The sequence below is a fragment of the Lissotriton vulgaris genome, chromosome 6, assembly GCF_964263255.1.
Source record: "Lissotriton vulgaris chromosome 6, aLisVul1.2, whole genome shotgun sequence".
NCBI lineage: Eukaryota > Metazoa > Chordata > Amphibia > Caudata > Salamandridae > Lissotriton > Lissotriton vulgaris.
In genome coordinates this window covers 1,444,466,255-1,444,492,872 of record NC_141694.1, presented here as the reverse complement: position 1 = coordinate 1,444,492,872, position 26,618 = coordinate 1,444,466,255, and the positions used below count along the sequence as shown (strand labels likewise).

The following is a 26,618-nucleotide window of genomic DNA, read 5'->3' as shown; positions in this document are numbered from 1 at the left end:
AGTTGGAAGCAAGCCAAGCTCCTCCCATTACTGAAGAAGTCTGGCCTGGACCCGACTATGCCCTCTAGCTATCGGCCCATATCTCTTTTGCCAGCGTTGGCTAAGACATGTGAAAAGATTGTTTTTAGACAACTTGAAGGGTTTATTGAGTCTTCTCACGCGCTCCACCCTGCTCAATCGGGGTTCAGAGCGGCCTACAGCACCGAAACAGCATTAATTGAGGTTTCAGAAGCTATTCGGGAGTGCCTGGATGGAGGCGGCAGGGCGGTTCTGATCTTACTAGACCTCTCTGCCGCCTTCGATACGGTGCCCCATTCGTTGCTTCTGGCCAGATTGGGTGCTGTCGGTATTTCAGGCCGCGCTTTGGGCTGGTTGACCTCATTTCTGAAAGATAGATTACAGCAAGTGTGGGTCCCCCCTTATGCATCTAAGGCTAAGGAACTTACCACAGGAGTCCCGCAGGGGTCTACCTTAAGCCCCTTGCTTTTTAATGTTTATGTGACCCCTTTGGTCTATCTAGCGGAGCAGCTGGGTGCCAAAATAATGGCTTATGCTGATGATACCCAGCTGCTCTTCACCTGGCCAAAAAATCATCTAGACCCCTTGACCGTTCAGAGTTGCCTGTCGCAGGTTTTTCGCTGGCTGGCAATGGCCCAGCTCAAATGTAACGAGGAGAAGACGGAGATCCTCCTCTATGGATCTTTTCCGGATAATTTCAGGGAACAAATTTGGCCCTCCGACCTACCCTGTCCGAACTCATCAGGTGCCCCTGTAAAGAACCTAGGTGTCTGGTTCGGACAGGATTTAAAGTTCGGGGAGCATATTAAGAAACTAACCGGTACCTGTTATGCCACTCTAAAGGCCCTCAGAAGGTTCTTTCCCCTCATTCCCGGCAAAGCTAGAGAGACTGTGCTTAGAGCGTTGATTTTATCACGCTTAGACTATGCAAATGCACTCTTCAGTGGCCTACCTGATTACATGGTCCGTCAACTTCAGGTTATTCAAAACTCGGCAGTCAGGTTGATGTTTCAACTACCCAGGAGAACTAGTGTTCGTGAACATCTGCGGAGCCTTCATTGGTTGCCTATTGCCAATCGTATTTTGTTTAAAATTCTGGTCCTGGCATATCGGGCTATCAATCAGCAAGGCCCAGTATACTTGCGGAATAGATTTGTTCTTTATGCTCCTAAACGGGCTCTCCGCTCGGCTAACCTTTGCCAGATGGTCCAGCCTAAATTTAAGCTTGCCAGAACTGGAGGCAAATCCATCTCTGTTAAGGCTGCTAGAGAATGGAATGTTCTTCCTTTGGCCCTTCGCACTGCCTCCTCACTTTCGCAGTTCAAGAAGGGACTCAAAACATACCTGTTTAATATTACTCTGTAATCTCTCTCTTCGGTGTGTTAGTGGCCCCGCCTTTTTATCATGTACTCATCGCGCCAGGATACTCCGGAGTAACAGAGCGCGCAATAAAAGGATTTATAACATAACATAACATAACGTTGGGGTACACGTAGGGGACACATAGACCATTAAAAGTTCCATTTTCCTCACACCAACTACGCCAGACTCCACCTCCCCTGCGCACACCACCAGCGCCATACGCCTGACCTAGTCCAACTTCAACGACGACGAGACACGCAAGGTTATGAACTCCATCCACTCAGGATCTCTGTCTGACCCATGCCCATACCACGTATTCAACAAAGCAGACGCAGCCATCGCCCCCCCAACTACGGAAGGTCATCAACATCTCCTTCGAAACAGCGACATTCCTAGAAAGCTGGAAGGACTCCAAAATCAACGCCCTCCTCAAGAAACCCAAAGCAGACCCCAAGGACCGCAAGATATTTCGGCCCATCTCCCTGCTCCCGTTCCCGGCAAAGGTCATTGAGAAAATAGCCAACGGACAATTGGCCTGCCACCTGGAAGACAATAACATTCTGGACCCGTCCCAGTCCGGATTCAGACGAAACCACAGCACCGTGACAGCCCTCATCGCAGCCACAGACGACATCAGGTGCCAACTAGACAACGGTGAAACATCAGCCCTCATCCTCCTGGACCTGTCGCCAACCTTCGACATGGTCTGTCATCGCACTCTAAGGACACGACTCATAGAAGCCGGAATCCAAGAGAAGGCCCTTGACTGGACCACGTCCTTCCTCTCCGCCTCCGACCCTTCCGATCCGGAGCCACCAACATCATATGCGACCTCCCCCAGGGCTCATCCCTCAGCCCAACGCTGTTCAACATCTACATGGCCCCCCTCGCACAAGTGGCCCGCCACCACAACCTCAACATCATCTCCTACGCCGACGACACCCAGCTCGTCCTCTCCTTCACCAAGGACCCACACACCGCCAAAACCAACCTCCACGAGGGAATGAAGGCCGTCGCAGACTGGATGAGGAGTAGCTGCCTGAAGCTGAACTCTGACAAGACGGAGGTACTCATCATGGGACCCCTCCCCCAGCCTGGGACGACTCCTGGTGGCCGACCACATTGGAAACAGCACCAACACCCACCGACCACGCACGCAACTAGGATTCATCCTCGACTCCTCCCTCTCCATGTCTAACCAGGTCAACGGAGTCTCCTCCTCCTGCTACAACACCCTCTGCATGCTCCGCAGGATCTACAAGTGGATCCCCGACTGAAACAAGAAAAAGGTGACACAGGCCCTCGTCAGCAGCAGACTGGACTACGGCAACGCACTTTACGCAGGAATCCCAACTAAACACCTACGACGACTACAACGCCTCCGCTCGACTGATCGTCAACGTCCCCCACCGCAGCCACATCACCCCCCACCTGAGAGAATTACACTGGCTCCCCGACGACAAGAGCATCACCTTCAAGCTCCTCACCCAAGCACACAAAGCACTCCTCAAAGCCAGGCCAGCCTACCTGAACAGCAGACTCAGCTTCTACACCCCCACCCAACAGCTCCGCTCCGCCAGCCTCGCCCCTGTCCCCCGCATCCAACGAACAACCTCCGGCGGCAGATCCTTCTCCTGCCTCGCCGCCAAGACCTGGAACACCCTCCCCACCCACATACGGCGCGCCTTGAGACCCTCACGGGTAAGTAGCACGCTCTACAAGTACTCTGATTGATTGATTGATCTGGACAGCATTTTATAGTAACTGGAATCAGTAGCGGCCGGCAAAGCTCGCAGGTGGCGTGGGCAGGGTGGAGCAGGCTGGGGGTCAATAAAATGTAAACCTACCTTTACGCCGGCTGGGTCCTGTGTCTTCACAGCTCCTGCTCTCCTGCCTCAGAGGAACAGGAAGCAGGGAGCCTCCCTCCCCTAAGTCAATCACAACGCTCCATTGGAGCATTGTGATTGGTCGGGACGCCGCCCAGCCAGCAGCTGTAGGGGATGGCTTGTTCTGCATGTAGGCTGCAATGCAGCCAGCATGGAGAAGTGCAGAGTGAGCATGACTGGTTTGGGCCCCTGAGAGGGCCGACGAGACAGTCTTTGCGCACACAGGAGTGGGCAAACCACTCCTGCCCTGCCCGGGCAGCTCCGCCCACCTGCCCGCCTGCAATGCGCAAATAAACATAAAATGGTAATAACAAAAAGTTAGTACCATTTTATGTTTTGGCTTTCTCACACTGCGAGAAAGCAGTGGGGTGATGCTCCTCCGCCCTAGTGGAGAAGCCGCCCATGATTTAAATGCCCTGAATTTAAGGGATAATTTGAAAGTCACAGTTGGAAAATTGTGCTACTTCCTTTAATAAATATTAGAACATTGGAATGCTAAGGGCTCTATTGAAGACAATGGAGTAGCTCCAACATTTCAATATTTGTCTTAATTTTTCTCCCTTTATAATTTAGAATTTTCTACCCTTAGTGTGTAGAATGTTCTAACAGCCTTATAGCCATTCTGCCTCGTGCTATACCGGTTGCAAAAGGCCCTCTCCCTCATTATAGGCCCTTGCCTTTCAGGGCCTTTAACAACCGGAATAGCCCTCGGCAGCTAGCTATAAGGCTGAATTAATGCCCTATAAGGGCTGAATAGACGTTATCAGCTTGGTTATTTTGCCAAATGCGAGCGAGGTGGTTACATTAACAGATCATATTTTGAATTTAAAACACATCCAGCAACTAGGTCAGGGAGAATGTATTTTTTTCAAGACCGTGAGAATAGCCAATAAGAAATTATCTTTTCTTATTTTTTATAGTGTTTGCCATATTCACTTACTGCGTTTGTACTTGAAATGCAAGTAACAATTATTTGCACTGCAATGATTTAATGTGGCCTCTACCCCGTAAGAGCAGTGCCTGTGTGTGGTGCGTGTGGCTGGATGGAGTATGACAGAGAACATGTGCCTGGTCTGCCGCGATTGCAGTGGTGGGAAGGCACAATCAAGCAGTCTGCCAAGGCCAGATACTGTCTAGAAAGTACCAGATTCTGGGACAGCTCACAGTTCTAGCACCATGCAACCAATACAATAATCGAACAGAGAACCCCAAATAATTGAAATAAAGCAAAGGACAAGCAAAGAACGTTTACATGACGCTGCACAGTTCAAACGCCATTCTTTATTTGATTCACTAAGGCCTCAAATGCACAAGCATTGGCAAAGTAAACACCCTCGCCCTGGACATATACTGGCATTGCCTATGATTGATTTTATTCCAAGAAGGCTGCTGCCCATACATGCAAATACGGTGGTCATCTTGGAATAGTTTCTATTTTGTAAGATAATTAAAAAATGGCCACTCGTGCGCACACACAATCTGCCATCTCGGAATCGCTTTAATTTCATTTAAAGGTGGCCATCAACTGACTGGTGGAAAGATTGCAAAGGAACGGTGGACGCTGAGGGTGGCCCAATAATTTATAAACAGAGCAGAGGGCCACAATGGAGGGATAGACGCACAAAAGTAAACAGTCCTAAACGAACTGTAGTGCAATATACGGATGTCAGTACTGGAAGGCTACCACTCATCCAATCAAAAACCAGTCAGACCGAAATGGCCCTTGGGTGAGATAAAAACACAAGATCAAAGACAGAAAAGCACATTGCTGTTGTGCCATGTAGAGGCAGACACTTAGCAATCAGTGTTTCTATAAATACCCCACTTAATATATCAAACCGTGCAGAGTGCAGAAGTGAGGCCCAAGACAAACCTGTAATGATGGCTGGCTACCCTGGTCTAAAGCTTAACCCACATCCCCTCCCAAGTCAGTTCAGTCTTATATCTAAGACTAGCATGATGTTCTGTTATGTTTAACATATGCCTTTAGTTTCTCAGCACCATCCGTGCCAATCAGCATTAACATCCCTATTTATCTGGACCTTCACTTAACCTACACGCGTCCCTATTCAAAACATGCTGTGTTTTGTTGCAAGTTTATAGGTAGGCATCAACATGCAAAAACAAAACCGTACAGAACTGCAAAGTCTAGGAAAAACAAACAGGACTGTTAAAAAATATAGATAACATGCAAATGTGTTTAGATAACGTGCAAAGCACGCAAGGGTTAGTTTTTGCTTTTGTTTTAATTTAAATCGATACATACAGATCTAAGTATGTCAAAGAGCAGACTTAAAACCACTCAAGAGCTCATGTGGACATAATAAAGCATTCCGCGTTTTAAAAGGATATTCTAAGAACATTTCCTCTAGCAATATAAGAATCCGGCCGTGTGGGTGTTGAAGACCAAAATGTCTTTTGTAGTTAGTGAGATTTTTAGGTCTCGCCTGGACATCGCATCCGAAGGATGCGTCCAGGCTGGAGACTTATAGTCGTCTGACACGGGGGAATGAGGGACACAAAACTGTGACGAGCGGCTGGATTGAGCTGCGTGCACGCGCGTCAACATTCACGCATGCGCACATCACAGCCACACGCATACACAGCACTCACGCATGCGCACATACACACGCATACACAGGCACACCCCCGTCACCTACACGCATACACAGAGACCCCTCCACACACACCAGCCCCTCTCCTCTCGGCTCCACACACACGCACACGCATTTACACTTACACAGACACGCAGGCACCCAGACAGGCAACCCCCCCCCCGTCACACACACGCATACACACAGACTCCAGGACACATACACATACACACACACATGCACGCTCACACACATACACAGTCCGCCGCCGCGCGCGCGCATACAGATGCCCCCCCCCCCCCCCCCCAACAAGGCGAAGCCCCACTCACCGGCATCCTCAGTGCAGCGGCTCCCACCGGCAGCAAGACTCTTCTTCCCTTCTTCGGCACCGGGGCGCAGGGTAGGCTCCTGCCTGCTCCGGTGCGCCAAACAATCGCGGCTCTTCCGTGGGAGGCGGGGTAGGCTCCCGCCCTCCTACTTCCGGTTGTCCCGCCCGGCCTGCCTGACTTCCTGGTCGCAGGCCAGGGGCTGAGCAACCGTAGTGGCGAAGCGAACCTGCCCTGTGAGGCGGCCTGATTGCTGTGGCGGAGCCGGAATCGCGGCGCGACAGACCGAGCCCGGGCCTCATTCAGGTGCGGAGAGAGGCGTCCGCGAAGTAGCAGCAGCTCCGGACTGAATTCCGGCCGCCTTTACCAAGATGGCGGCCGTTTGAGTGAGGTTCCGGACCACAGACGCGGAGACCGAGGGAGAAGCGGAACGGGTCCCACCCGCGAGGCACGGCGCTTGGTGGAGGTGCTACCCGGGAGCGGAGAGCGGGGGGATCCCTTCACCTCCCCCCCCGCACCCCTCCCCCTCCAACGACGAAAACCGCGGGCGCTTGGATCGGCGGAGCTGGTCCGTTCCCGCAGGCGAGATTGGACGCCTACAACGGAGGTGAGCCCAGGAGTCAAAAGCGGAGGAAGGGACCGCTTGGGGGGAGGCCTTGCGCCAGTGGCCTACCGGTCCGGTGCATACCCCCGAATTCCCATTAGTGCCACCCGCATCGACGGAGGTGCCCTCTCCCCACCCCCCATACACACATTCCCGCCTGTGGAACGGCCGGTGGGGAGGACACACGAGACACGGGGGCAGGCGACAGACTACGGGAGGCACCAGCAGCGGAGGCTGACCCCGCCAGGGACGACACTAGCAAGGAATCGGGGCCACGCAGGGAAGGGAGAGCAGAACGATCACGAGAGCGGCAGGGGGTGAGACTTCGGACATTGCCCCCCCTCCCCCTACGTGACAAGGCACACAGCCGAACGGGGAAGAAGGCCCTGAAGCAGCAGTGGGGATACTAGGAACTGGAAGAAGAGATAGTGCCCCCCCCCACCCCCCCCCCTGCACCAGGGGTCATTGTGAGAGGACAAGCGCTACACGGGAGAGGGCCGGACCATATTCACGAACCGGGCGGAAGGAGAAGGGATGAGATAGCCACCTCAGCCAACCCTGACCTCAAGGGCCACACGGAGATAGACCACTTGCAAACGCACAACACGCCCCTGCTGGCAGAGACCCGCCTGGGATAGCTCCAAGGGACGGGCTTCGGAGCGACTGAAGACTGAGCACAGGGAAGAAAGACACCTGGATACGACGAGGGGGGTGGCAGGATCGCCCCACCCGGAACCCTGAGGTGGGTGCAGAACCAGACAAGCCCGATACTGTGCGTGCAGAGTGACAGTGAGTGCGGAGTGACAGTGAGTGCAGAGTGACAGTGAGTGCAGAGTGCGTGCAGAGTGACAGTGAGTGCAGAGTGACAGTGAGTGCAGAGTGCGTGCAGAGTGACAGTGAGTGCAGAGTGACAGTGAGTGCAGAGTGACAGTGAGTGCAGAGTGACAGTGCGTGCAGAGTGACAGTGCGTGCAGAGTGACAGTGAGTGCAGAGTGACAGTGAGTGCAGAGTGCGTGCAGAAACAGTGAGTGCAGAGTGCGTGCAGAGTGACAGTGCGTGCAGAGTGACAGTGCGTGCAGAGTGACAGTGCGTGCAGAGTGACAGTGAGTGCAGAGTGACAGTGAGTGCAGAGTGACAGTGAGTGCAGAGTGACAGTGAGTGCAGAGTGACAGTGAGTGCAGAGTGACAGTGCGTGCAGAGTGACAGTGAGTGCAGAGTGGGTGCAGAGTGACAGTGAGTGCAGAGTGAGTGCAGAGTGACAGTGAGTGCAGAATGAGTGCAGTGACAGTGAGTGCAGAGTGACAGTGAGTGCAGAGTGAGTGCAGAGTGACAGTGATTTCAGAGTGAGTGCAGAGTGACAGTGAGTGCAGAGTGACAGTGAGTGCAGAGTGACAGTGAGTGCAGAGTGACAGTGAGTGCAGAGTGACAGTGAGTGCAGAGTGACAGTGAGTGCAGAGTGACAGTGAGTGCAGAGTGACAGTGAGTGCAGAGTGACAGTGAGTGCAGAGTGACAGTGAGTGCAGAGTGACAGTGAGTGCAGAGTGCGTGCAGAAACAGTGAGTGCAGAGTGCGTGCAGAGTGACAGTGCGTGCAGAGTGACAGTGCGTGCAGAGTGACAGTGAGTGCAGAGTGACCGTGAGTGCAGAGTGACAGTGAGTGCAGAGTGACCGTGAGTGCAGAGTGACCGTGAGTGCAGAGTGACCGTGAGTGCAGAGTGACCGTGAGTGCAGAGTGACCGTGAGTGCAGAGTGACAGTGAGTGCAGAGTGACAGTGAGTGCAGAGTGACAGTGAGTGCAGAGTGCGTGCAGAGTGACAGTGAGTGCAGAGTGACAGTGAGTGCAGAATGAGTGCAGTGACAGTGAGTGCAGAGTGAGTGCAGAGTGACAGTGAGTGCAGAGTGACAGTGATTTCAGAGTGAGTGCAGAGTGACAGTGAGTGCAGAGTGACAGTGAGTGCAGAGTGAGTGCAGAGTGACAGTGAGTGCAGAGTGAGTGCAGAGTGACAGTGAGTGCAGAGTGACAGTGAGTGCAGAGTGAGTGCAGAGTGACAGTGAGTGCAGAGTGAGTGCAGAGTGACAGTGAGTGCAGAGTGACAGTGAGTGCAGAGTGACAGTGAGTGCAGAGTGACAGTGCGTGCAGAGTGCGTGCAGAGTGACAGTGAGTGCAGAGTGACAGTGAGTGCAGAGTGACAGTGAGTGCAGAGTGACAGTGAGTGCAGAGTGCGTGCAGAAACAGTGAGTGCAGAGTGCGTGCAGAGTGACAGTGAGTGCAGAATGAGTGCAGTGACAGTGAGTTCAGAGTGAGTGCAGAGTGACAGTGAGTGCAGAGTGACAGTGATTTCAGAGTGAGTGCAGAGTGACAGTGAGTGCAGAGTGACAGTGAGTGCAGAGTGACAGTGAGTGCGGAGTGACAGTGAGTGCAGAGTGCGTGCAGAAACAGTGAGTGCAGAGTGCGTACAGTGAGTGCAGAGTGCGTGCAGAAACAGTGAGTGCAGAGTGCGTGCAGAGTGACAGTGCGTGCGGAGTGACAGTGCGTGCGGAGTGACAGTGAGTGCGGAGTGACAGTGAGTGCGGAGTGACAGTGAGTGCGGAGTGACAGTGAGTGCGGAGTGACAGTGAGTGCGGAGTGACAGTGAGTGCGGAGTGACAGTGAGTGCGGAGTGACAGTGAGTGCGGAGTGACAGTGAGTGCGGAGTGACAGTGAGTGCGGAGTGACAGTGAGTGCGGAGTGACAGTGAGTGCGGAGTGACAGTGAGTGCAGAATGAGTGCAGTGACAGTGAGTGCAGAGTGAGTGCAGAGTGACTGAGTGCAGAGTGACAGTGATTTCAGAGTGAGTGCAGAGTGACAGTGAGTGCAGAGTGACAGTGAGTGCAGAGTGAGTGCAGAGTGACAGTGAGTGCAGAGTGAGTGCAGAGTGACAGTGAGTGCAGAGTGACAGTGAGTGCAGAGTGAGTGCAGAGTGACAGTGAGTGCAGAGTGACAGTGAGTGCAGAGTGACAGTGAGTGCAGAGTGACAGTGCGTGCAGAGTGCGTGCAGAGTGACAGTGAGTGCAGAGTGACAGTGAGTGCAGAGTGACAGTGAGTGCAGAGTGACAGTGAGTGCAGAGTGACAGTGAGTGCGGAGTGACAGTGAGTGCGGAGTGCGTGCAGAGTGACAGTGAGTGCAGAGTGACAGTGAGTGCAGAATGAGTGCAGTGACAGTGAGTGCAGAGTGAGTGCAGAGTGAGTGCAGAGTGACAGTGAGTGCAGAGTGAGTGCAGAGTGACAGTGATTTCAGAGTGAGTGCAGAGTGACAGTGAGTGCAGAGTGACAGTGAGTGCAGAGTGACAGTGAGTGCAGAGTGACAGTGAGTGCAGAGTGAGTGCAGAGTGACAGTGAGTGCAGAGTAAGTGCAGAGTGACAGTGAGTGCAGAGTGACAGTGAGTGCAGAGTGAGTGCAGAGTGACAGTGAGTGCAGAGTGAGTGCAGAGTGACAGTGAGTGCAGAGTGACAGTGAGTGCAGAGTGACAGTGAGTGCAGAGTGACAGTGCGTGCAGAGTGCGTGCAGAGTGACAGTGAGTGCAGAGTGACAGTGAGTGCAGAGTGACAGTGAGTACAGTCACTCAGCACCACCACATTATCACTCAGAACCACCACAGCATCACTCAGAACCACCACAGCACCACTCAGCACCACCACAGCACCACCACAGCATCACTCAGCACCACCACAGCACCACCATAGCACCACTCAGCACCACCACTGCATCACTCAGCATCACCACAGCCCCATTCAGCACCACCACAGCATCACTCAGCACCACCACAGCACAAATATGTTCTCTCAATGTTTCAAGCTTTATTACAAATGTCACAAAAAGATGTTAATATTTCACTTCTGTTCTTGGATTTTGTTACAATAAAATACACTGAACATAATCTTCACAAAAGTTATTTACAAAAGTTTAAGCTATTGCCATTATAAATTACAATCACTTTTATTAAGTATTAAAAAAAATTAAAAGCCATTGTTATTTGTAATATCAATACATCTAAGTCACGTAAATACAAATGTTGCATGACAAATGCTATAGGTGTCACATTTGCGAAAGTTATAACTATTGGCATTGTAAATGACAAAGCTATTAATTTAGCTATTTTCAAAACCAACACATAAATGAACATGTGGTGAATTTCCATTAAAATATTTGACTTTTTTACTAAGATAGTATTATACTGTTTTATGCAAACAAAATTTAGATACTGCATAAATAACTTTAATAAAACATATTTTATATGAAGCTTTTTATGTAAAAAAAAAACTATAGCATAAAGCAAAAAACAATTGCCATTTACAATGCTAATAGCTCAAACTTAAATAATGCGAGACCTATTGCATTGCAAATGCTTGTTTTTTGTACTTGCTGAAAAGAAAAGTCAACTATCAGCGACCACGCCAATAAACCACATTGTGTTCTGTGTCATCATAAGAGACAATGTGCTTTTCCGACAGTCTTCGGGAGGGTTAAAGCAACATGAAATATCCGTGTTCGGAGGAAATCGGAGCAAGTTGGCCTATCCTTGTTTGAAGGAACTATTTTTCCCACATCATACACATGCAAAAGGCCACTCCAAAGTCACCACGTCCAACATGACAGGGCTTCCTGAATTCCAGGAACTCTTCTTGGCCGGAAGTACTTCCTTTCGCCCTCTGAAGGGCGGACTGTTTCAGAGGACAGTCAAACAACAAATCCCATATTTACCTCCACCATGCGATGCGCCACACCACGAGGAAATGAGGCTGTGCTCTGCGAAGATGAGATAACAGAAGGGATGTGCGGTGGACAGGAAGTGAGCACTACCGAGCTCCCACACGAGTGAGTGCCATCGCAATGCGTAAAGCCCACCAACAACACATTTACAGCTTAGACACTACTGAAGAGCCGCTCAGAGCGAGTGCTGTCCAACCTGTCTCTCTCTTCTGGCCGCCTGCAATATCCATACAGCTGCAGATGGAGGACAGAGCGAAAGATTTAAGACGCACATTTTACGAGAATATAGCTTGCCTACAATATACATCAGAATATTCATATTTGACCAAATAATTAAAATACAAAATACTTGCAATTTTAACTCCTCACAATATTAACCCCTTTGCTGCGGCGGCTATTCCGCCGCAGCGCTAAGGGGGAGGCGGGGCCGCGCGGCGGTCCCGTGCTCGTGACGGAACCGCTACGTCATGGCCCGCGGGTGAGCTGTGCTGGTGACGGAACGGTTCCGTCACGGCCCCGCCCGCTCTTCAGAACATCAACGCAGGCGTGGAATTCGCGCCGCGCAGGCGCGGTGAGCGGGCCGTGACGGAACCGTTCCGTCACCAGCACAGCCCACCCGAGGCTCGTGACGGAACGGTTCCGTCACGAGCATGGGAGGGGTTAAACTATTAAAATATTTATTTCTACATTTACAAGAAGGGAGAAACACAAGAGACATCACATACAGAAAAGTCTTAACTTCTATAATACAGCAAGCAATCCAATATAAATCAAATACACACATTTAAAATCAGGCCAAATATCTCCTTAAGCGTCGACAGCCTTTTGCCTAGAGAACATGAATTTTTCATTGAGTGAAGTAACGATAGTTGCAGAGTTCCTGTCGTCACAGGCTGTTGACTTTTCGATATTTAAAAAAAGCTTTTTTCACAGATGAATGCTCTGAAACACAGATGATGATGTTAGGTACACACGCAATCCGCCAGATACATAGTTCTGGAGAGCCAGAGCTGACACGGATGTTGAAGGCCCACAAGGCGGAGGCGAGAAAGTAACTTGAGCATGGGGACCAGTGAGAAGTGAATATATCATTCTGCATCGGATAACTCAAGTCTACCTTTATTCCCGTCATAGCCTTACAAATATCCAACTACACAGTGTTGATGAAGGTAATGTCCAGTTCATTAGGAAAGCAATCTTGAAAATAATGAGTAACATCGAATGAATGAGGGATAAATGTTCACATTTTACGTAAAACAAACGTTTTTTAATAAGCAGGTGCTCTTGAGACAATTCAGTCACAATACAAACTATATGAAACAAATCCCTCAATTTGGCAGAACCATTAGATAGTTTGTATTTTAATTTCCAATCAAGGACATTCCCACCAAGATTTCCGATGCACTTCATATATTTTTTTATTACTTATTTGCCCTATACTGTGGCTCTCCTATGTAAAGATAGCCAAATCCCCAATCAGCTATAAGCCCTTTCAAATTGTCTAATGCACACAAACGAGTAAAGAGAATCAGATAAGCAGAAAAGTTTTAACATATGATAGAACAAATTTCACAAGCACATTACATGACACTTTACTGATTAGGGCCTAGATGTAGGTAATTTTATTTTACCACTTCTTAAATACCGAATGTTACCGATTCGGTATTTAAGAAGTGGTAAAATAGAGGGGGGGGGGGGGATGTAGGTATTACAGAATCTGTAAATACCGAATCGTTAAGATTCGGTATTTACTGATTCTGTAAATACCGATTCGGTAATGCCCATTGATTCCTATGGGCATTGAAGCCCATAGGAATCAATGGGCATTACCGAATCGGTATTTACCGATTCGGTAAATACCGATTCCAGCAAGGGTGCAGGGGGTGTCACTTTGACACCCTCTAGCACCCCAAATACAGGCATGTGTGCCATTTGGCACACAGACATGCCCAAAGGGCATGTCTGTGTGTCACATTGCACAGGTGTGTATGCACAGATGTGCATGCACACCTGAATTCGGTATTTTACCACACAATAGGATTGTGTTGTAAAATACTGACTCTTAAGGGCCTGTGGTACTCTTAGGAGTGTCACCTACATATGGATTTACCGATTCGGTAAATATACCGATTCGGTATTTTACATGATCGGTATATTTACCGAATCTGTAAAATGACCGATTCTTAAAATAACATGCCCCTACATCTGAAAACCCTAATACCGGTTGGAAACGGCCGAAATCGTCCGTTTCCGACCGGTATTAGGGCTCCTACATCTGGCCCTTAGACACGAAAACCTGAATGTGCATCTTGCACAAAATAAATGAGGCGATACAGCTATAGAGACAAGTGTAGTAACAGCACCGTAAAAGCGTGCTTGAAAAAGTCACAAAGTCTTGGTACAAAGACCTCTACCCTTGTTAGGAAAAAGAAGAACAAGAAAATAAAGGGAGTTACACGTTTGCCCAATTTCATTCTCCGGATTCAACTCTATGGCGCCTTAATCAGCACTGGAAGAACTTCTTGCAGCATTGTCCATCAATGTGACTCTTGGAACAGTGGTATTCGGAAGGCATATTGGCCCAACTCCTAGCTAACTTACAGTGCTCAATCTGATACCTTAACCTTAACAGGGTACCAGATGGTATCAGCAACCTTGAACATAGTCACTTTTATTCCCCAAGGAAATAGTGGAAACCTATCTACCATTTCGTTGTTACTACTGCATGCCCATGATAGACACAAGAAAGATATGAATATGGATTTTCAAACATTTATTTAAACAGTTGCATTCTTGCATATAAAGCAATGATATTGAGCAGTGCTACACTCAGATTTATGAACTAGGTGGGTCACAGAGGGGTGAGAACTGAGGTATTTAACCCATAAATAAAAGTCATTATCCACTCCGTATTGGAGCATGAGAATATAATTATAGTTCTGAAGGCTTTTAAATGAGAAAAAATGAAAACAAACCGTTAACAATTAAGTTGACTCTTCATTTTAAAGTTCTACCTTTTCAAAGTGTCGCATTTACAAACAGCCGGTATCTTGCTCCCAGTGACTCGTAGACAGTGCCATAATTATAACCGAAAATACAGTCATTTTAATTTCAACGTTAGACATTTAAAGTGAAGAAAATGCTTCTATGAAACATTATCTTAATGTTTTATCTACTTTAGATAAAGCCAATAAAGCTGTAATGTTTATGAAGCATGTTTCCTCAATTTAAATTCCTCACATTTAAACATATTACTGTATTTTCCTGTTAAAAATATGGCACCATGTCTACAGGCCACTGGGAGTGAAATGCCTGCTGTGTATAAAGACACTTTTCCATGGCAGAAAATTAAAAGTGTAAAAAAATGTTCCTTCAAGTGCATACACATGTTCCTTATTATGAAAATGTTTGCACAAAATTTTCTGCACTTTAAATTTGTACCATATGAAAAATCCACAAAACAGTTGTATGTTTGTGTTGTACATGTAACTGTGCCACATTTAGCGAAAGGTATGTTCTGTGCCACAAGTACATACGACACAGGCTCTCAGTCACCCATACACATATCCCATTCATTGGCACATATGTTCATACATCCTCACAGACCATGCACTCACTACCTTATCATAATACCCCTAGTCATAGTATTTAGTTCAAACCATAGTATCAGGCCCCATGGACATATGGTTTAAAGTAAAGGAAGGTGGGCGAGGGGGTGTCTAATGAAAATGCAATTTACTTGGCCTTCAGTAGCTCACAACGTTTTTTAATGATCAGAAGTAGCTCCCATTATCAAAGAGTGGAGGCCCCTGGTGTAGAGCCTTAGAGCTGTCTCCAACCGGACAAACAGATGCAAGGGCACCTCATTGTATGTGCCTCGCCTTGGACAGAGTGTATGAACAACATGATAGCAATGCTTTCTAAGGGAGAAGCTGCATGTACAGTAACTTCTCAGTACATTATTGTGTAAGTGTAAAACATGTAAAAAGTCACCATTAGAAAAGGATGTCAAGCTAAAACGTGAAATTAAAATGGAGACTCTGCAGGCCATAATGTACTTTACTACAACCATGGAGGGCTAACAACACTGCTTTGGCAGGGGAGAAGATGGAAGAGAACTGAGGTCCTCCCTACAATCCTTGGAGCCACTACTACCCTTGCAAAACCCCATTGGGCTGCTGCACCGGCTGTGAGGGTTGCTGTCACCATAAAGGCAGACCACAAATATCCTAGTGAATTCTTGACATTGGTGGTGAAACTGCTGCACAGGGGAAGTCCGACATAGGGAAATGGCAGTGGCCCAGCTAAGCTTGAAAAGGTCCAGGGCCAAATCAACCTTCTCACCAAAGAGACGAGCTACATCAAATCGCAAGCCCATAAGTCGCCTGGGCATCGCCCAAAAATACGTTTTCGCTTTTCCAAGTATGGCGACGGCTAACTAATAAGGAACACATGGACCATGCTACGAAGCCCACAGTATCCGAAGCAGAGGATCTGTTTAGCCATATCCTGCTTATCAGGCACCATTTCAGCAAAATGGCAAGTTGGTGGCTGGGAACATTTGAAACCATTGCCCGCAGAGTAATAGAGCAGAAGGCGCATTGTGTTAGTGAACTGAATGGCTAGGCTGCCCTAGGAAAAGAGCACTTTCTTCATTGCTTCAATCCACTTTGACTTTATCAGATGGAATGGAAGGGAAAGAGTCAGGAATCTGATAAAATTAAGAGGAAGCTTGCACAACAAGACTCGCTGGGGAAGAGTGATCGATCAAGAACTGCGGGTCACCTGGTGCAACTATGGATATAGGTAACTTGGTTGCCAACAGCAGGAAAGGAAGCTGGTTTCCTCCATGTGACCAATATGGGCTCCATCAAAGATTTGTTGAACTGAATCAAAGTCAACATGGAAAATATGTCAGTTTGCAGGATTTCATTGAGTAAGTTTGTTCTGTTCACCACCAGTATTGGCAATTTCAAAACCTCAGTAGCCTTGAGCAAAACTACAGTAAAACCCATCTCCTTAGTGGGGAAGGGGAGAACAATTCAGACCACCTCAGGGAACAATGTAGTCCACTGACATTCTTCAGGTCCAAATAGCCATCAGCACCATAGTTGGGAGAAGACTGCGGCCATCATTTTGGTAGATTTTGGTAAGCATCTGGATGTGGTAATAACCTGAGCCAAATATCTAATCCTATTGACCAAAGTACTTATCTCAATGCAACTGTCTGTTTCTGTATTCCTCCTCAGCTGCCTGCTGGGACTTACATTTAAATCTAGTCAAAATGGCTTTCTTCTTCGGAAACTTCAACATATTTTGCATAGGATCCAAAGTCGTCATTGAGCACACATCAGGCACCGGTGGGGGAGTGAACGGCAAGCATTTCACCATCAGCAGAGAAGCTGCTAGTGCCATGGGCATGTCAAAATGTAGAAGCATGATGCTGGCAAGCATTAGGGCAGGAGCTGCAGCAGAAGTTAGGTTGCAGGATCAAAGGCTCTTTAGATCCCAAAGGCACACCAGAGGGAGTAGGAATAGCCAAAAGATGGCCAGCGTAGCATGAGTGAAGGCTGCAATCGGAGCAGGGGCAGGCCAGGTGCAAGAAACTCCAGGAATGGAGTAATGGGCACTGAATCTAGTTTGGGAACCAGTTCTGTTGCTAGCTGTGTGTTCAACAAGCAGGCTTAGAAAATGCTGAGGCTGGAGTTGGGGAAAAAATCCACCAACTGGAAGACCTCTCCTTCAAACAGAATCGATATTGAGAAGCAGAAGAATCGCTTGCAGTGCTTCTTGTGGGACAGCTTGTCATTGGAACCGGTCTACTTCGAAGACTTCACTGTAAATGGAGAACCTTAAGATTGAGATCTGGAGTGGTGATTGGCAGGCATTCGTTGAGGGACAGAAACATGAATAGCTTTGCCTCCCGCTCCTCGGCGTGCATAAAGTCAAATTTTTCACAGGACCATCAGTCGGGTTTGAGTCCCAAACATCAGAGACCGAACTCATGGGGTTCCAACATCTGTTGACTGCAGGACTAACAACACTTAAAACCGGAAACATTCGAGGGAGTCCAGATGAACAGCACAATACAACACCACACCAGATTGTAAGGTGCAATCAAATATGGACTTGATGTCAGTGTGCCGGGGTGGCACCGTAACTATAGTTCAGCTATGCCATATCCGAAGTTGGACCTGGAGCCAATGCTTTTTTCATTTTAGAAAAACAGTTCCCCTACTTTTTTGTGAAAAGGTAACCGTCAACAGAATGTTAATTCCGACACTTGAAATGGTTCAGCTGAAGAGTAAGGCAGGGAGGCTCCTGTGCTGTGAAACAGAGGAGGCAAAGACAGCTAAACAAGCCTTCTTGCCACAGTGCCTGCTTCACTGAAAGAAATGTCAATGTGCACAACTGGTCAGTTTACAAACGTATAGGGTGCTTGGGAGATTCCCGATGACAGAGATGTATTGTTTTTGAGAGGTAATGTAAGGGAGCGCCTAGCTATGCTGTAAAGTGTGTGCTTTTAAAAGACAGTTACAAAAGAAGTTTTACACTACATACAGTCTCGGTTTTAATACAATCTATATTTTGGATGCATTTTGCAGCAGTCTATCTCATACTGTGTGTAATGCAAATTTTAAATGATGGATTACATGTTCATAGTGCTTTCTGTCAGACTGGGACCTTGTAGCACTAACCATAAACAAGTCAGTATGCTCAACTACACCTACCAGGATTACATTCTTTGGCTCTCTGGTGCAGTGCATTAACTAAAAGAGGCTTCAAAATTGCGATTGTTTAATTTCCCACTGATTGACATACCTTGCATTAAATTTTAATTTAATCTCTGGGTTATTTTACATGTAGTTACATGAAGGTGAAAGACAGAAAAAAGTTACAGAATATTTTGGTTTTCTTTAGCAACCCCCCCCCCCCCCCCACACTCACTAACCACGCCCCCAGCACGCACAGTATCACAGTTCCCATACTTTGTTTCATGCACTTCGAACACTGCTAATGGAGATAAGAGATATGGAGAAAGAGAAAAACGAATCATATGAAAGTAGCAAATAAGTCACAAAAGACTAGAGAAAAAAGAAATTTGTCAATGTACATATTCTCAGTGATAACTGCAAGGGAATGAAAAAAATAAAAGGTGTACTCACTGTGCCCACTAATGGATAGATGAATCCGGCCCCAATGCTGGCACGCACATCACTAATTGGCAGGATGAACCCTGTTGGCACTCCTTTCTTGTCCGACTGGTGGGAGAGGGACAGGTGGGTTTTTGCCATGCAAATAGGAAGATTTCCAAATCCCTAATGAAAATCAAAATATAAAAATGTAACAGTTTGGTAAAGAATTTAATGTTGGTTAACACATATTAGAATGTCAAAACCTAACCTACAGTTAAGTGTTAGTATCTTGATAATGCTCACTTTGAAGGAGTCATAGTTGGCTTATTGCATCCCATCTCTGAGAAGATAGGTTCAGATTTTGCCATGAGAGGACGCTTTCCCTGAAGTTGGAATAAACGCGCAAGTTATCTAATGACTGAGAAAATAAAGAAATTCATGTTATCATTTGAGGAGTCCAGTATCCTCATTGTTAGGTTTCAGCTGCTGAAACTAACTACCAATCCTCTGATCTAAGGTCACCCACACATTTCAAAGGTCTTTATAGGGAAATTCCTATTCTGCCTATTTTGTCTCTATGTTATGTGCCTTCTCCAAAAGCATCCTAGCGGCCTTCTCCTTTAAATTAAAATCATTTCTATAGGGGAGACAGGAAGATTATCATCAAGAGAGATACAACATATATTATTCTCCATGTGAATGCAATGCAACAAATTTTGATCATCTCAGGCAACAGGTCTCGCATAGCTTTTATGGGCCCAAGATAATGTTTCCTGGCTTAAACTGGGGAGTGGGGCTGGTGGGTGATGAGTTGGGAGTTTGGAAGGAGAGAGAGTATCATCACTAAAATTAATATTTTTGTCACTGAACATAGGAGAACACCGTCCTCGAGTGAGCTGCCTTGCAAATACCCACAAGAACTCAAGCTTTTTGAAAGAAAAGTCTTCAGGCAGATATACAATGACTGCTCTCAACAGGAAAATTGAGAGCTGGGACTTGCTACGATTATCATAGTCTGATTTATCTAGCTGGCCCTTCTGTTGATCAAGGAAATCACAAGCCACATTAGGCTGGGAATATATGTACACTAGTCCTTCATATTTTACCTGCAGCCCTGCTGCAAATTAGAGGGACTTTTAAAACCTCAGGACAAAATATCCTTTTAGACAGACAACACTTGCCTTCTCGTTTGGGTAATGCAACGGATCTCTGAATGATTAAGATTGTACATTCTTTTATAACTATGTTCCTCTTTTCCATCGCAGACCTGGTGATCAGTTCACACTGATGGGGACTGTTAGCTCTATCCTAAGGATGATAACTTGATTTCTCTTGGGGAGCCCCCAAACCTCTAGAATATCCGCATTGCCATCTAGAGGCCTATACCTCTGTATCTCCATATAATTCACCTTTTTTTAACTGGGGCATTGTGGTGGCAACGTATTTAACCAAGCAACTACGCTTTAAGCATTAGCATTAACCCCCTGCAGCATTGACTCTTCTTTTAAAACTAGCCAAATCAGAAGATGAACTTAAAGTTCGGCAACATGGCCTTTCGTGTCCTCCATCATGCTGACCCTGGAGGACATCTTGGAATCAATTCAACCAGATGGATTTGAGCTGATTAGACATTGCCATCTTATGGGTTTCTCTCAAATTAAATTAAGGTATTTGGTGTTGGTAGGCATTAGGCCTTCTACCTGGGTCTCCTTGATAGTGCACAGAGGTCTTCAGAGAGCACATTTTGTGCATTCCTCTGGGCACTGTCATTCATCTCTGCAAGCAGTTCACCCAGTAAACAAAGTCCAGTATTTCAACATCCCCTTCTCTACAGAAGGTCGTAGGTCTGCTATCACGCAGCAGAGTGGCCATCTTGCAACTTACAGATGTTGCAGCGTCGCGAAGCCTTTTCCAGTAAGTAAGTAAATAAGTTTATTTGCAGGAATTAAAACTATTGCATCAATATACATGATAAAAAATAAGTGAAACAAGATTAAGAATTGAAAAAATAGACAGTGGTCCATTAAAACATGTATCTGATAGAGACATCTAGTCCCAGATTCCTTACCTTAGAATATCCCCAGGAGGCAGACTGTATCTGAATTGTTTTTTGCAGCAGCACCTCTGCGCGTTGGGGGACTACCCCGCCCTGAGATCGTCCACGGACATTACGTCAGCGAGGTCATACAAGTCCCTCCCGGCGCGCTGACGTCAGTTTCCTTCTTTTACGCGTGCAACGCAGATCTGGAATAAGCAGTTCCTCTGGCCTGTTTTCAGGCCCCTTTTTGACGCTTCGCATCTGGAACAGTGTGAGATGCCTTCGGGCTTTAAAATGCGTACCTCCTGTTCGAGGCAAATGTCCGCGACGCACCCACACTTTATCTCTATGTAGTGTCTGGGCAAACATCACGACTCGACGGATTGCAACGCCTGCCAACACCTCAAGCCGAAGTCCAGGCAGGAGCGCCGGATGAAGAGGCTTTCAGCTCGCACGTCCCGGTCGGAGTCGTCTCGACCTCTGGCCTCCTCATCGGCGGCAGGTCCAGCTGGCAGTGGGTTCCAATTGCGGCATTGGTCGCCCTCTAGTGTCCAGGTGCGTCATTCGCCCCTCCCGGTTAAGTTACAGTGTCGGTCGCCGAGGTCCTTGACCTCACTTCCTTTTGTTGTCGGGGGCACTAGTTTCCGGAACCCTCCCGACGTGCGCCCCGGGAGTCGCCCCTCCCCTATCCGCCTTATCCTGTCGCAGGAGTGACTCGGACCCAGATGGAGGCTTATGCCTCGACACTGCAGGCCTCCCTTGGGTCCTCTCTCTTTCCCTGGAGCATCCTCGGTGCCTCCGCTACATACGGGGTCTCCAATGGACTCGCCGGTGGGTTCCTCCCCGGCGCCAAATGAGCACTTGCCCTCTAGGGACGATGGAGATATGGCGTCGTCAGGGCGAGGCCCGGCTGGGTCCCCCTCTCCGACCCATAGCACCCCTGCCGCGCCACATAGTGCCGTGGGGCTCCCTGTGGCATCACAAGTGGTTGCTGGTGCACAAAGCTTTGCTTCAAGCCCACCTTGGCCTTCCGAGCAGGCGGCTGCTTGTCTGGAGGCGGGGTCGGCACCGGCCCAGCATCATAAACTTGGTTCTCCGACTCCATTTCTTACTTCGGAGTTGGAGCCTGTTGTGGTTGAGGCTGAGTAAGCTTGCCTCACTGGGTCCAGCGCTGTCCCCTTCTTCGGAAGCGGAGCTTGTTGTGGTTGACGAGGATTTGGCACCAGACTAGGCAGAGTCGGCGCCGGATGGGGCAGAGTCTGCGCCGGACGAGGCAGGGTCGGCGCCAACTGAAGTCACCCTGGTGCCGCCCCAACGCCGGATTATCGACTCCTCTCCAGAGGCTTCCGGGGAGAGTTCGGGGTCGCCTCAACATCCAGCAACGCCGGATCTGTCCTTGCCTCTTCTCCCCTTGGAATTTGTGGCCCGGCGGAATCCCTGCCTCCTGAGGAGCCCCATCAGGACCCTCATTCGTCAATGAGGCTTCCTTCTTTTGGGCATTGGTCGCATCCTCAGTTTATTGGTCAACCTCCTAGGGGTGGAAGACTTAGTTTACAACCCTCACCTTCCGGATGAGTTGCTGTACCCTCCTCGGAGGGCTAACGAGGCCGGTGCAGCGTTCCAGATGGCTGGAGTTGTGGGGTTGTAACATTTTCACCTCCACTAGCGCAGCTCTTCGCTCACTAAACACAGCGGGTGACTTGGCTCGGGCTACCTCTGCCCTTTAGGACTCTGCTGAGTCTCTTCTTTCAGCTACCTCTGAGAGCGCTTGTGTTGACCTACTTCATCTCCACGACTGCCGTGATTTAGCAGAATTTACAAACCGCTCGGCCTTGGGTACTGCGGATTCCTTAGGCCGAGCTATGGCTGGTTCGATTGCCCTACCGCGCCATGCTTGGTTGCGGGATGGCATGTTCCCTGAGAATATCCGGGAGCACCTTGTTGATCTACCCTTTGATGGGGTCTTTTTGTTTAATGCCCATGGCGATTTGGCTGTTCAGCGCCTCCTCGCCCTCCCCATAGGTCTGTATTTCGCAGATCTTCTTTTCACATTTTCTGGGGTGGTTACCCTTTTATTTAGTATCCACCCGTTGCACTATGCGTTTTTAGGCTTGCAGTAAGCCTACTGTGGCGGTGTTCCAAAGGTTGTTTGTGTTCTGTCTTCTGACTGTGGTTTGCCCTAAGAGATGTTCCCCCATTGTTTGGGGGTGTGCCATACTCCAAGTGGGGTACTTGTATGCTATTGTATAGCTCTGCTATGTGTCAAGCGGGCATGGAGGTCCTTTTGGGCTCTATACGTCCACTGACGCCATTATCTTACTGTTGCATGGTGTTCAATGTTGTGCCTTTTGGTGCTATCTCCTATACGTCAAGGGTCGACTTGCTTGAACCATGCATATGTGCCCCATTCTCCTCCTTTGGAGGTTTTCACAGTATTTAACATGCTTCAAAATGAGGCTACCTCCTGCCATGGGTGCACTAGGGGAGTTCCTCCTATGGCACCCGTGATTGCGTGGTCGTGGCTCGCCCTTTACTATATCTATATCTATATCTACGGATCGCCCATAGGGTATCCTTTTTTCTACATCCCCACCTCTCTTCGTTACTGCGAGGTCTGGTCCTATGTCTCTGTGTTTCAAGAAGCATTTCAGTGCTGTACTCTAGCTTGCTCTCAATCTGCACGGCGGTGTCTCTTCTCAGTACGTTTAAGTGTACTTTGGTGCCTTTCCATGCCTCTTCGGCAATAAGGGTTCCTTGCGTACCACTCCCTGGGGTGGTACCCCCACTTCAGGCTGCTCCTTTCTTGGGGTTCATATACTGAACAATCCCTCTCTTTTGTGGGTGTGTTAATTTCTCCTCACAGTCGGAGGACATGGTCTGGAAATCTAAGGTTCTCCTCAACATTTATGAGTGTTCCTCTTCACAGCTACTATTGGCACTTTGGTGCCTCTGCTGCCACTCCCTTCGGATGTGTCATTTTTCATTCGGTGTCACCCAACACTATGTCTTCTGTGCCTGTGGACAGCTCCTCTGATGTCGGTCGGCCCAGGTGCTGCATCTCTGTATTTCGTGAGCAGGCTCTCACCTTGGCCTTCAAGCTACTTGGTTGGGCAGTCCCATGCTCATTTTCGCTATGCCACCTTGTTGTCTCCGTGGCTGTCTGCTCTGTGAATTTTTTAGTTGTGGGCCGCATCAGCGTCCTTTAGACTGATACTGTTCGCCCCTGTCACCTTCTTTGGTGACTAGGTGTGCACTTGGCGTGTCCATTGTTCCCGCCTGTACTTCTGACATGTTGCTCAGTTCCTGCCTCTTGTCCTTCGATTCTTGGATGTGGCCTCTCTGGCCTCCCTTGCGTGGGCCAGCCTGGTAGGTTCTGGTTACATCTACTCTAGTTATCCTTTAGCTTTGGTTGATGTCCCCTTAGAGGACCATTGAGCTGGTAGTAGTCCTTCTTCCTCCTTCGTTCTGGACTCTCACTTCTGTTCTGGGATTTGGCTAGTGCCGTTATACATCTCTAGTGCCGTTATACATCTCATACTCATACGGGTATGGTGTCGCGCAATTCTGGCAGTTTGGGGTGCCTAGTCTCCCGTTGTCTTTTGCTCTTCCAAGTTTCTTGGGTTGCTGTCTGGCTGTTCCGCACAGTCTTTGCCATAGTCCGTCACTCTGTTGCTGGCTCAGTGCTTCGGGCACTTTCTGTTGTTCAGTTGCAGACCCAACTTCCCCTTGGGGTATGGCTGTGGTATCTATTCTAAGTTAAGGAATCTGCAGCTAGATGTCTCTATCAGATGTACGAGTTACTTACCTTCGGTAACAATGTATCTGGTAGAGACGTTGTCTAGCCCCAGATTCCTTAACGCCCACACATCCTCCCCGTTCTGCGAGGACCTTGCCAGGTGGGCATCTTCACTTTGCCTCCTTTCAGTTGCCATTGGTTTTCTTCCAGGGTGCTCACATGGTTACACCCCCTTTGAAGATTGCCATATGCGGCTGCCTCCCTCCAGGTGGCTTCTTTCCTGTTAAAACAATGCCTTTTGATTCAGCTTCATCAGGAGATTTTTTTTCTCCGGTTTCCTTCCTTCCCTCGCGTCTTTTCCATTGACTCAGGGCTCTTGTCTTCTCTATAGTCGTCTTCTTTGGTGATGTGCTGGGCTGTGTTTCGGCCTTCCATTTCTATAGGTTGGAGCTATTCTTTTCATACCTTCTTGCAGTAGATTGTTATTCTTCCTGTGCTCCGTCCTGTTGGCCGGCACAGTTCTATGTGGTAAAATGACAGTCTACCTTTGTCTGTTGAGATATTCTTCCCTTGTTACACAGACTTTGGGAAGGATCTACACTTTGCTTTGCGGGGTTAGTTCTCAGAGCTTTGCTCTGCCTTTACTTCTTCACTTATATGTAGACACTGTCTGATACGGTCTTTTATGGTGGTGTTTTACACCATCCGCCTTCTTTATTTTGCGGATTTTTCATCCTTCGCACACTGTTTCCATACTTTCACAGATTTGTTGGTGGCTCCACTTTGTGCAGCGGGAGGGTCTTGTATGACCTCGCTGGCGTAATGTCCGTGGACGATGTCAGGGCGGGGTCGTGTGGCGCCGTTCCCCAGCGCGCAGAAGTGCTGCTGCAAATTTTTTCCCCAATCCTGTCCGACACCTGGGGATATTCTAAGTTAAGGAATCTGCGGCTAGACAAAGTCTATCAGATACATCGTGGTCAGCTGACAGTGCATGAAAAACTGCCATACACTTCGCCCCTATGCCGAATTTGGGATTTTTTCGATTTAATTTAGTGACAATGTGCAAATTACGCAATGATGTTTAAAAGTAGGCAACAGTTAGAATTATAATTTACAATCGGTCTGTGCAAATTAGGCAGTTTATGTACTAATTGGGCCACAATAAAAAAAGTAAGCAACAGTTAGAATTATAAGTTACAATAGGTCTGTGCAAATTAGGCAGTTTATGTACTAATTGGACCACAGTAAAAATTGTAAATTACATATGTCTGCGGTCAGATCATTTTTATGCTCTAAAGCTTTAGGTCAATACTTTATCAGGGGGCTGCTGAAATGTTAGTTTATTTTAAGGTAGCCTCCACAGATTCCACAGGTTATCACAGAGTCTTTTAGCTGTATCCTTGCTATTTAGCCTTTGTTCCGCTATGGTCAGGAATCTTACCAGGCGGCAGTTTAATTTTACGTCCTCCCCCGAAAACAACAATTTGACGACATACCCGATTGTCTGTTTTCTTTCAAGGTTGAAGAGTGGCCTAAGAAGTGCTCTGCATTCACTCAAAAGTTGTTTACACATGCATAGCAAGTGGATAATGTCTTCTCTCTCTTCCCCACATAGTCAACAGTTTGATGGTGACGAGGAACACTTCCATGGTGGTAGGTGGAGTACTAATAGTAGAATGTCTAAACAATACTGTACATATTTCTCCTTGGAGGTTTTTGTTAAGCCAGTGCCTGGATAGAGTTGAGAGGCTGCCTTTGTGTAGCTATGTAAGGTGAACCATCCATGCGCCCTCGTCGCTCATGCTGCTTTGTCCAGCAAGGAGACTCAACAGTTTTGTTGACAAGTTTAAAACTATCATGTATCCCAGAGGTCTCCAAGAGGCCCCAGAGGCCAAGCTGTTCTAGAGAATCTTCCAGGTAGGCCCTTCGGCGCCCTTCTCTTTAGTTGTCAGTTTGGACTCTAGATGGGCGTTTAGAGTCCCTGGCTCCACTCTTCTGATCTTATGCCAACATTTGATGTACGTTCCTTTACGGGCCAGGTTTGGCCTCTGCATACCAAATTCTAATCTTATTTGGGCTGGTGACATGTATTTGGGTAGACTGAAGATCATTCAAAGAGCTCCTGTTACTGTGCCATATAATGTGACTGCGTCTCTCTCTCTCATGGC

At 48.1% G+C, this 26,618-nt stretch overlaps 1 protein-coding gene across 1 annotated transcript in view; it reads right to left on the bottom strand.

The window, feature by feature from the left end:
• The window catches only part of MTHFD1L (methylenetetrahydrofolate dehydrogenase (NADP+ dependent) 1 like), an 884,753-nt gene that overhangs the window by 208,280 nt on the left and 649,855 nt on the right, over positions 1 to 26,618 (bottom strand). Inside the window, exon 18 of the mRNA XM_086927571.1 lies at positions 18,707 to 18,859. Within this exon, the coding sequence (XP_086783697.1) occupies positions 18,707 to 18,859 (153 nt within the window). The remainder of the gene's footprint in view (positions 1 to 18,706; positions 18,860 to 26,618) is intronic.